General features: G+C 49.1%; 1 protein-coding gene across 1 annotated transcript; it reads right to left on the bottom strand.

The window, feature by feature from the left end:
* Positions 1–8,593: 8,593 nt before the first annotated feature.
* On the bottom strand, positions 8,594–11,180 carry LOC143981439 (E3 ubiquitin-protein ligase TRIM39-like). Its single transcript, XM_077479278.1, has one exon. It carries the CDS (start codon positions 11,139–11,141, stop codon positions 9,546–9,548), a length of 1,596 nt encoding a protein of 531 aa, XP_077335404.1. The 5' UTR covers positions 11,142–11,180; the 3' UTR covers positions 8,594–9,545.
* Between the last annotated feature and the right edge of the window lie 1,016 nt (positions 11,181–12,196).

Genomic DNA, 12,196 nt, shown 5'->3' with positions numbered 1-12,196 from the left:
ATACCCTCCATACGCCTCTCCTATACATAGTGCCCACCGTCCTACCCTCCCTCCACACTCCTCACCTGTAATTACTGCTTACTGTCCTACTCTCCACACTTCTCTCTTGTACATAGGGCCCACTGTCATATCCTCTACACTCCTGTAGATATTGCTCACTGTCATACCCTCCACACTCCTCTCCTATACATAGTGCCTTCTGCCATACCCTCTGCACTCCTCTCCTGTACATAGTGCCTTCTGCCATACCCTCTGCACTCCTCTCCTGTACATAGTGCCCACTGTTAGACCCTCCACATTCCTCTCCCTCACCTGCACATACTTCCCACTTTTATACCATCCATACTCCTCCCCTATGCCTCTTACCCACAAAAACTGTTCTTTAAAATTATACTGAATATCCTCAATGTTACCAGCTCTAGAATGGGCACTTTTGTCAGTTCAACTAAAGGAAATCTCACAGTCCTCATATTTGTTCTGTCCCATTATTAGTACTTATTTAATTTTGTAATTACTATTGTGATGTATAGAGGAACACGGGGGATGTCAGCTACTCCAGATATAGCACTTGTAAAAAAAGCGTCCCTGAAAATATTTTTGAAATGTTGACAACTATGCACTTAGGCACTACCCAAGGGCCACAGGTAGGGGGCCCCATGACAGGCGCCTGTGATATTAAAGCGGTAGTAAACTTTTCTAACATTACTACTTTTTAGAGGTCCTGGGGTAGGTTATGCCACAATGTACAATTATGCCCAGCATATTAGCACATTAGGGTACACTTACCTGTCAGACTGAGCCCTCCAGTGCTGTGCTGTGATCAATCTGGCGGGGCCCGAGCACTTCCATCTTCACCCGGACTTCCTTCTGGGTTCTGTGCCTTCGGACACTTGCCTTGGCCAGGCTGCTTTGATGTCATTCCCACACATGCTCATTTGCATCCTCTCTCTCTCACCCCCCCTTTCTCTCTCATCCTCCCTCCCTTACCCCTCACACCTCTTTCATCCCCTTTCTCCCTCTCTCCCTCTAATTTAATTTGTTATAACAAAAATAGTTTGCATTTTTATTTATTTATTGTTTATAAAAGGCCCCACAAAAATCTTCCGCACCAGGCCCACAAAGTTCTTAATCTGGCCCTGCCCCCTTATCACAAGCTCACCTCGGAGAACACTGGCAGGGAGGGCAGCTGGCTCAGCCTCAGGTACACCAGGGCAGCAGCTAGGAAGGTCTGGAAAACAGTGTGCGGTAGCAGCTGCACCGCTCGGGCGGAGAATAGTAACAGGCTTGGCTCGGCAGCGCAGCAGTGGTGGGAGGAGCAAGGAGGAAAGCAAAGACTAGACCATTGCTGCCGCAGCATGGGGGTGATCTGGCTGAAAAAAATAAAAATAAATGAGCTGCCAGGGCTTTCCCAACCTTCTGTAACTGGTGTCACCCGACTCGGGTGTGGACTGCACCCCCATTAGATACGCTACTGATGCCCTCCCAATGCGTGGCACCCGGGGCGGACCGCACCCCCCGCCCCACCGTTGGTACGCCCCTGCCTCCAGGACCTCCTCAGTTTTTGTGTTTCCTGCCGGATGGGAAGGAGCATGTCGGAACTAGTAGGGGAGCTCCTTTTCTCAGGGGATGTCCTGGGGGAGAACCTGGTGGACCTTGCCCATAGCACCCCTCGGTCCGATCAGAGGGAGGAGAGGGTAGATATCAGTCCCCACTGCCATGAAACGTTTGGAGAGAACGGGACCCCAATGTGCGGCAATCTCCCCACTATCTCGCTAACCGTTCGTATCTGGCTGGTCGGATGGCGGGCGAGAGACGTTTGGATCCACTGGTTGGCGTTCGGGTACTGCATGGAGCAGTGTGGTCGTAAGGAATGAACGGCGTGAGTGGGTGGAGTTTTTGCGTTCGGAATTGCAAGAGACGCACTTCCGCTGGAATCGCGTCATCAGGGGGCACCGCGGGACCTGTTCCAGTCCTCTGGGTGTGGCTACAGAGCCACCTGGAGCGGTGTAAAGGCTCAGGGAGACTGAGTGAACACAGGAACCATGGAGGGCACAGTGGTGTAGGAGGACTCCGGTTCGGCAGGCTCCAGCACCAAATAAGCTTGGTGAGGGCAGACCAGGACTTATACTGGGGGGGTTGAGGGGTCACTTTGACCGTAGTACCCTCCCAGGGTAGGGAACCTGCTGGTGAGGGGGGCACTTCCTAGGCAGACCCTAGAAGCACAGTGGTGTGGGTCAGGGGTGGTATTCTAATGGGACCCTGTTTTTCTTTTTTTAGGTCAAGCAGGACAGGGCCCAGATACCTTTGCCCAGAAGGAAATGTGCCGTGTGTGGGGCTAAGTTAGGCACTGGTTGGGAGAAGCCGCTTTGCCAAGACTGTGTCAGCCTTGTGAAGTAGGACTCGGTGGCAGCTTGTCGCAAAGTCTTGACATCCGTAAAGGATGAGATTGCATCCACTTTCCAGACGTTTAAGAGTATGAGGGATAGGATGCAGGATCTTTGTCTCCTTACCCAGGGCCATGAGCATGCCTTCCTTGTCTGAGCCAAGTCAGGAGGAAGAGGTGGATAAGGAGAGGCTACCAAGGTCGCTAGCTTCCTCTCGAACAGAGTCTACTTCTGAGCCAGAGGGGAAGGAAGAGTCCTCTAGGTCGTCCAGATACAAGTTATCTTTGGACGATGTGGGTGACCTTCTTAAAGTGTTAGGACACGCTGGAAATCGGGGAAGAACAGGTCCAACTTTCAATGCACGACTTGATGTATCAGGGGTCAAGTGCACTGAAAGACAGGGTATTCCCCGTTCATAAATCGCTGATTGAGGCGATTCTGCTGGAGTGGGAGCAGCCGAAAAAGAGGCCGTTTTTTTTTTTTTTTTTTCAAGCGGCCTTAAATGGAGGTTCCCTTTTGAGACGGATGCGGCGCATCCCTGGAACAAGGTCCTCAAGCTTGATGCCCCCTTGGCTAAAGTCTCTAAAAAGACGGGTTTGGCCTTTGATGATATAGGTTCACTCAGGGACCCCATGGACAAGAGGGGAGACATGCTACTTAAGAGGGCTTGGGATGCCTCTTTGATTGGGCTTAAACCAGCCCTAGCAGCCACCTGTGTGGCCAGGAATTTAGAGTGTTGGCTTACACAGTTGCAGTCACATATTTCAGTGGGCACTTCCAGGCAACAACTGTTTAAGTCCTTCCTGTTACTGTTCAAGGCAGTGGGGATTTTGGCCGACGCCTCTGCGGAGTCAGTCAAATTAGCCGCTAGGTCTGCTGCGTTGGTGAATGCAGCCAGAAGGGCCATATGGCTTAAGACCTGGGCGGGGGAAGCAGTTTCAAAATTAAGGCTGTGCGCATTACCTTTTTCAGGGCACCACTTTTTCGGGCCCGGCCTGCAAGAGGCGTTAGAGCGCACGCAGGATAAGAAGAAAGCTTTCCCAGAGAAGAAAAGGCTGAATGAAAGCATTTTTTTTCGAGGCTCTAGGCAGCAGAACCTGCAGGAAAGGGAGGTTCGCCCCAAAAAACATTAGTCGGGTCACAAGGGGAGGGGCAGAGGAGGAATCTTATTCAATCCTCCTCTAAAACCCAGTGACGCCTGTGTCCCGGTGGGGGGAAGGCTGGGGAAGTTCCTCCCACTATGAGTCGCTTCAACCGAAAGTCCGTTCATACGAGATGTAATAAGGAACGGCTACAGGTTGGAGTTTGGTTCAGTTCCCCTCCGAATTTTCAGGTAACCAGGTTACCAAGGGACCAAGAGAAGGCGAAGGCTCTGGGTCTTCTTTTGGGAGACCTGGTAGACCAAGAGGTACTGGTACAGGTACCCCTGGAGGAACGAAGCTTGGGGGTTTACTCCCATGTCTTCGTGGTAAAGAAGCCTTCGGGGAAATTCAGGTTGATCCTGAATCTCCGCCCCTTGAACAGGTTCATAAAATATAAACGGTTCTGGATGGAGTCCATCTTTTCGGTAACCAAGTTTGTTTCGGGGTTGTTACATGGCCACGGTGGACCTCAGGGATGCATATTTACACATATTCATCCAGAGGTTTCTCAGGTTAGCAGTCCAGATGAGCACAGGAGTGGTTCACCTCCAGTTCCTAGCTCTTCCTTTCGGGCGCTCGGCCTCACCAAGGATCTTTACGAAGGTACTGGCAGAGGCGCTGGCTCCGTTAAGGCTCAGGGCTATAACAGTGATTCCATATCTGGACGATCTACTGTTTAAAGCCCAGTTGGCCCAACAGCTGGAGTAAGACGTGCAGGAGGCATTGGTTTCCTGCATTCACTGGGGTGGCTGATCAACCAGGAAAAATCCCAGTTGACCCCCTCACAGGAGGTCCTGTATCTAGGGTACAGGATCTCTTCAGTGGAGATGAGGGGGTTTCTTCCAGCAGAGAAGATCAGGAAGTTAGAGCAGCCGGAAGCCCAGATCAGGGAGGTTGAGAGTCCTGGGGCTGATAACATCATGTTTTCCAGCGGTGGCCTGGGCAAGGCATCATCAGCGCCCGTTGCAGAGCCTTATGCTCCGTTATTGGGATGGCAAGGAGCAGAGCCTGGATCAAGTTATGCCCCTATCCTCTGCCGTCAGGAGGTCTCTGTGGTGGGCCTTGGTCAACCTGGACAAGGGTCTTCCCTGGTCCCGATGGATCGCGGTGGTGGTCGCGACCGATGCCAGTGCATTTGGTTGGGGTGCCCACCTAGGGGGCGTCTTGGCCTCATCCCCACAACCCTGGCCGGTGGTTGTGGGGGTCTGCCGGCGGGGGCTTATCAGAGTCTGGAAGCCCCCTTTAACAAGGTGACCCCCAGATTCCGCCCCCCCCCGTTTGAAATGATAAGGGGGTACAAAAGTAGCCCTACCATTTCAGAAAGAAAGTGTAAAAATGGTTAAATAAGACAAACACACTTTTGAAAAATTCCTTTATTAAAAATAAAAAAAAAATAAAAAAGTTTCCAGCGGTGGTAATCCACTCTTGCTATCCAGCGACGGATAATCATCTCTCCGGGGTCCAGCGATGGCTGATCTGATCCAGCGACGGGTGATTTTCAGTCCAGCGCTGTCATACATCTGTCTTTTGTCGACACTGCGGGGATCCCAGCGCTGACGTTTCTTATATTAGGAGGGCGGGGCCACCCGTCACCCGACCCCACCCCCTCTGACGCTGATGAGGGAAGCCATGGGGTTCCCCAGTGACGTGTGGGTGACCCCCGCCCCCCTCTGATGTAACGCACCTGCACCCGCTGGACCCCGGAGAGATGATCATCCATCGCTGGATAGCAAGAGTGGATTACCACCGCTGGAATCTCTTTTTTATTTTTAATAAAGGAATTTTTCAAAAGTGTGTTTGTCTTATTTAACCACTTTTCCACTTTCTTTGTGAAATGGTAGGGGTACTTTTGTACCCCCTTACCATTTCAAACGGGGGGGCACGGGATCTGGGGGTCCCCTTGTCAAAGGGGGCTTCCAGATTCTGATAAGCCCCCCGCCCGCAGACCCCCACAACCACCGGCCAGGGTTGTGGGGATGAGGCCCTTCTCCACATCAACATGGGGACATGGTGCTTTGAGGGGTCACAGACCCCCAAAGCATCCTCCTAATGTTGAGGGCATGTGGCCTGGTACGGTTCAGGAGGGGGGGCGCTCTCTCGTCCCCCCCTCTTTTCCTGCGGCCTGCCAGTTTGCGTGCTCGGATAAAGGGTCTGGTATGGATTTTTAATTTGACACGGGGTTCCCCTTAATATCCATACCAGACCTGAAGGGCCTGGTAATTGAATTTAGGGGAACCCCACACTTTTTTTTTTTTTAATCAATGAATGAATTGTCGGCTAATACAGAGAACACTCATTGAGTGTTCTCTGTATTACGGGGAGCCGACAATGGAAAGTGATTTTAAAAGACTTTTTTTCCTTGCAAAATGACACTTTGTGCAGGGACAGTTCTAAGCACGGGAAACATGCGCCCCTTCACAGGCATACTATAGACACCCCCCAGGTACGAAATTTAAATTAATATTACACTTTTATTGTTTCACTTTAATCATTATTAAAATCACTGCTCCTGAAAAAACGGTCGTTTTTAAAACTTTTTTTTGCATTGATCCATGTCCCCTGGGGCAGGACCCAGGTCCCCAAACACTTTTTAGGACAATAACTTGCATATTAGCCTTTAAAATTGGCACTTTAGATTTCTCCCATAGACTTGTACAGGGTGTTCCGGCTTTTCAAATTTGTCGCAAACACCCCAAATTGTTCACTGTTTGCTGAACAGGGGAACAGGTAATGTTCGAGTCGAACTCGAAGCTCATCCTTAGCCACATCCTATAAAACAGTTTTAGATCAAAAAGCACATAAAGAAAAAAATGGGCTTTATAGGCACCAATTATAAAAATAACAATCGTTTATTACATACAAAAGGGAATTTTACACTAAAACGTTATTTTGCACAGTCAATACATGCAAAACTTTGTTGCTTTTTCTCTCTAAAACAGCAGAAAAATGATACCAAACATCATATTAGTCCTGCAACAGTGTATGGATGTAGTGATATGCTTGCTCTACATGTTTCGCAAATGAATGCTTCATCGGGAGCTTTAGTAGCTGTTCTACAATAAAGGGGGCAGGGGGGGAGAGATATAAGCATATATAAATGTAAATTCCCTTTTGTATTGTGTATGTAATAAACGATTGTTATTTTTATAATTGGTGCCTATAAAGTCATTTTTTTCTTTCTGTGCTTTTTGATCTAAAAACTCTCTAGGGATGTAGAATACATTAGAATATCATTAAGGAGAAATTGTAGAGGGTGTTAACCAGGGGTCTCCAAGCTTTCTAAATAAAGGACCAGTGTACTGTCCTTACAACTTTAGGGGGGGGGCCAGACTGTGGCCAGTGGGAGTAGAAAATGCCCAAGCATCAGCGGGAGTAAATAATGTCCCATCATTGGTTTTAGTGGAAGGAATAATGCCCTAATGTTGGTATCAGTGGGAAAAATAGTGCCCCTTTGTTGATATCAGTGGGAGGAATAGCACCCCAACAGTGGTGTCATTGGGGCGTAGTTGTGCCCCATCATTAGTGTTAGTTGTGGATGGAATAGGGCCCCAAGGGCCAGGTTGAGGCAAGCACAGGTCCACATCTGGCCCCAGGGCCGCAGTTTGGAGACCATTGGTGTAGACCCATGTGTCATGGCCACTGTAAGACCGCATATACTATTTTTGGTGATGAAGAATATTGGCTTTTCGGGGTGCCATATCTGACTTCATACTCTTCCCCAACTGCACATTTGATTACTTTGGAATCTATTTCAGACACTATTCACTTAGCTAAAGGAACTTGTCAGGAATGCCCTCTATCACCCTTTTCCTGACCCACCTCACGTACAGCACACAATGAGTTAATCCTCCACAGGTAACTTCCGGGACTGCTTCCAATGGCAGAGATAAAAGAAACTCCCCCTTAGCCCCCCAGTGTTCTTTTTTTGGTCACTCCAGGCCACCTTCCATGGGAAAGTCCGAAAGTTGAGCAGTTGAGACCAGATCTCGCATCCCCCCCAAGGTTCTGGGCCCCTCCTGACCCAGAACATTGGTGGTAAACCTTCTGGAAACTGGGTACCCTGGTGCTGGGGTTGGGGGCAATATGTGCTTAAAGAGCACGGCTTCTTACTCAGCATGTAGAACATCTGACTCCTGGCTATATTTCTTCCCTTTCCCTGGGGCAGTGCCACTGTGCCGAGTTTTCATCTCTGTTGGTCTGCTTGTGTCTCTTAGGCAGAGCGCCGTTCTGCACGATATTTCTTAGGACCCTTTCCCACCTAACGCAGTTAGCTGCAGTGGGACGCATTTTGAACTGCATTTCACCTGCATAAACAGTCTACAACTACAACTATTGGTGTGCGGATGATCTTTCTATAAAAATGCATGCAGGGGTCTCATATGGATTTTGGGGGGGGCCCCCATGGCATTTTGTTTCAATTTTTGGCATGGGATTCACCTTAAAATCCACCCCAGACCCAAAAGGCCTGGTATGGATTGGGGGGACCCCCATGGCATTTGTTTCTAGTTCAAGCAAATTCAACAAAGTTTTTGTCATTGGAAGCCCGCTGACGGTTGATGACTCATAAGTAGGGATGAGTCTGATGTTCCAGTCAAATGTACGTTTGACACAAACATTGAGTGTTCGTCCATTCACTGAACAGCATACATTATCGGGCTTTTGTGCCAAATTTGAGCACCACAAAACTCCCCATATTGAACTGTGAGTGCTCAGTACATTGATGTATGATGATTGGCCAGAGCATGCACCTGACCTGCATGCTTTGGCTAATCACAGCGTGCTCTGCTGAGAGAGACATAATTGGCCAATAATGGCGGCTCAGGGGGACTAAGTCCACGCCCCACACTATATAAGGCTGCTTACATAACGGCCATGTGTAGTGTTGTTGGAGTGGACAGATATTCAGTGTAGACTCTATATTCAGTCAGTGCAGGCAGTGTAGTATATATAACACAGTGTATTGAAGTGGTTAAGGGGAACCCCTTGACAATTAAAAAAAAAAAAATGTGGTGGGGTCCCCTGAAAATCCACACCAGACCCTTTAGGTCTGGTATGGATTTTAAGGGCAACTCTGCACCATAATAAAAAATAAATGGCGTGGGGGTCCCCCTAAATCCACACCAGACCCTTATCTAAGCAAGCAGCCATGGCAGGCCAGGAAAGTATGGATGAACGAGCACCCCCCCCCCTCCTGAACCATACCAGACCGCTTGCCCTCAACATGGGGAGGGTGCTTTGGGTTCCCCCAAAGCACCTTGCCCCCATGTTGATGGGGACAAGGGCCTCACCCTCACAATCCTTGCCCGGTGGTTGTGAGGTGCCTTATCGGAATCTGGGAGCCCCCTTTAACAAGGAGGCCCTCAGACCCCCATGTGAATGGGTATCGGGTAAAATACATAATAGAATTCTTAAGGAATTTTGACACTTATGGTTCTTATTCCCAGCATGCTTGTTCTGGGGCAAAGACTTAAAGTGGTATTAAACCCCAAATGAAAATAATATATATTGGACCTTTCCCATCCTTAGATGTGGTGGCTGCATTCGTTTCGCCCTGGTGACCCTGCCAATAATCATGCCATCATATCTGTCATTTTTTATTTTGTCTTTACTACCACTCTACAAGTTCACACTTTTATTTCTTTTTTTTCAAACAAAGGTGCTTTATTGTTGTCAAAACGAATAAGTCAGAGCATACAGATTAGCCAAAAATATGTTATAATTGGGCTTTCCCAGAACATATCCAGGAAAGACCCCACTTATGTCCTGCATTTGGGAAATATCGGGTCTTGGACCGGGAAAATACAATGTCGTTTCTGAGGAGTGTGGTATACCCCGCGTAGGAACTTAACCTGGATAAGTTTGTCCCTAGAGGAGATTACCAGTCTGGGTCCCTGCTATAAGTTCTTACATTACACACAGCCAGAGAACTAGCATTTTTAGAAGGAGGCTCTCATACTTCTCCCAGGAGTCACCACTTCCTCCAATCATTGGCTGATTAGGGGACCAATCCCACCAACCGTTACTGTGATGTCACTAGACTCTGGGCTGAGTTCTCCCACCTCCCCCCACATATCTTTATACAACTATCCCCTACCCATAACCCAGCATGGAGGGGCTCAGTGAAGGTGGTGGTGAAGGTGTGGAGGTGTCGGATCGGGTCACACAGATCATAAAAGGAGATCCGCCCGGCCTCATAATCCAGATCTATCCTGACTCTGTTACTGGAGAGATTGGTGGGTAAGGGGATCTTTTTACTGCCATGTATCACCTCATACTGATGACCATCCCAACACAATCCCCAGGACTTCTTATTCCATCCAATCTCTGACTGGAATCCTCTCCTCTCTATACTGGGGTAACACATCCCGACTGTCCAGCTCTCTGACCCCCCGACATCCACTTCCCAGTAATGTCTCCCTGAGGAGAAACTCTGACTGCTCAACACCTGAGAACACTGGAATCTCTCTGGTGTTTTGGGGTAATTCTGGTCTTTATGTGACCTGGATATAGTTTTCCTGTCATCTGATATCTGTAGATATTTATTAGCTGTGTTTCCATCCAGTAATATGTCTGCAGCTCGCTGTATATAGAAGTATACATTTACCTCTGTTATTATATCAGATAAACCTGTGTGTAAGACCCCCGCCACATCCAGACCCCCTCCATCATGGAGGAGATCCTCATGTCTCTCTCTGTCCTCATTATCTCCATCCTCAGTATCACACAAGTCACCTGTGTCTGATTCCTGTAAGACAGTCAGTGGATCCGTCACGTTACACAGCTCCTCAATGTGACGCAACTTCCTGGACAGCTCCTCCTTCTTTATTTCCAGATCCCGGATGGAGATGGAGATCCGCTCTGCCCTCCCGGAGATGTCCCTCAGGACTCTCTTCTCCAGGTCTTCCAGACGTCTCTTGAGATCTCTAAACAGGGCAGTGACTCTCTCGGTGTCACCGGCTTCTTCTTCTTCTACTTTCCTCCGGTGTTCCTGCAGACTCTGGACTCTTTCCTCCGTCTTCTCTCTCTTTGTCAGAAGTTTCTGCAGAACATTCCTCAGTGTCTTCTTCTTCTTCTCAGAAGCCTCATCCAGTATCTCCATCTGGTGTCCCCGATGTTCTCCAGCCAAACTGCAGGAAACACAGATACAAATCTCATCTTCAATGCAGAAATACTTCAAAACTTCCTTATGGACGGAGCATTTCCTGCTCTCCATGGACAAGGTGGGGTCACATAAGACGTGTTCTGGGGACTTTTTGTGGACTCTCAGGTGTTTATCACACAGAGAAACCTCACAGAGCAGACAGGATCTAACAGCAGGTACAGGAGAGTCCACACAGTGAGTACAGAAGACCCCGGACTTCTCCCGATCTGGCTGAGCCGACAGGAAAGTCTCTGCTATGTTACGTAGTTTCATGTTCCTCTGCAGTACAGGCCGATCCAGAAACTCCTCTCTACATTCAGGGCAGGAATATCCTCCAGACCCCTCCTGTGTATCCAACACACGATCAATACAGACCCGGCAGAAGTTGTGACCACATCTCAGCATTACAGGATCGGTATAAATGTTCAGACAGACGGAACATTCCAACTCAGCTCTCAGATCACCAGACGCCATCGCTGACAGGGGAAGAGAAATGAAACTGAAAGTCTCTGACACCGGAGAGGAATGTGGATGGGGGAGGGGCGACCTCCTCCTACACATCACAAACAAACAGAAGATTTCCCAGCACACCGATCAGCCAACCTGCAAAATATCTAGACTGACCGTCTAACAGTTCACAATAAAAGCAGAGGGTTTAATTGCACACGTTTGCAAATCTATGTGAAAGTCGAAGTGCCTCACCAAGGCTCCTCCGTATACTGCGGTCCTAACTCTATAATTTCCAGACTCTCCCAAGTTGGGGCACATATAGCAGTGGATAGATTAAGGGCAGGTATGTCTGGAAGGAGCCCACCCCTCCTTAAAGGCACAAGGACGCACTTGACGCCCAGCAAGGGCACAATGGTAGTTGAGGGCATCCAGCGCCTCCCTGCACCCAATTCAACCAACTGTACAAAAAACTGGCAACCACCCCAACCCTTATTTGGCCTTTGCAGTAAGGTGCACATGGAAGGGCAGCAAAATCCTTTGCTTTTTAATGTGAATTATTGGAATTTGATTGTTTTGCAGGCTGGCTGCTAAGTGTGCTGGAAAATGTTCTGTTTGTTTGTGCTGTGCGTCTCCCTTGTATGTGCACCTATCAGGAACCTGCTGGCCATAACAGAGCCAAGGTTCCAAGGCAGAGGCAGATACACATGCGCAGCCCTGCAGGTGCCAGAATATGCACATGCTCACTAATATTTGCTCACGGGGGGCGTGGCTTAGCGGCTGATGTAGGAAGACGTGTATGCCTTGAGCTCCGCCGGCCATCCGTGCTTACATCCTTCCAGGCTTGTTCGAAGCGCTGTTTTTAGAGCCATTACGCCCCGCTGCATACGGGGAGACATCCCGGACCACCGCGGCGAGCCCTGGGATTACCGCCGCAATGTCCAGACGCCACACCGGAGGGAAAGGACAGACGGACCCCCCAGGCCAAGATGGCGCCGGTGCGAGGCGTGCAACCAGGGACCATTACAAGGAGGCTGCACAGAAGCTCCTGTATGGAGGTAAAACATACAAGGATGCCCTGA

Source organism: Lithobates pipiens, unplaced genomic scaffold, assembly GCF_037356315.1.
Source record: "Lithobates pipiens isolate NorthernLeopardFrog02 unplaced genomic scaffold, aLitPip1_a1.2 Scaffold_157, whole genome shotgun sequence".
In the NCBI taxonomy this organism is placed as follows: Eukaryota; Metazoa; Chordata; class Amphibia; order Anura; family Ranidae; genus Lithobates; species Lithobates pipiens.
This window is presented reverse-complemented; position numbering and strand designations above follow the sequence as displayed.

What these genes read in the sequence shown, in the direction of transcription:
- LOC143981439 (XM_077479278.1), bottom strand. Translation starts at nt 11,141, where the DNA reads ATGGCGTCTGGTGATCTGAGAGCTGAGTTGGAATGTTCCGTCTGTCTG.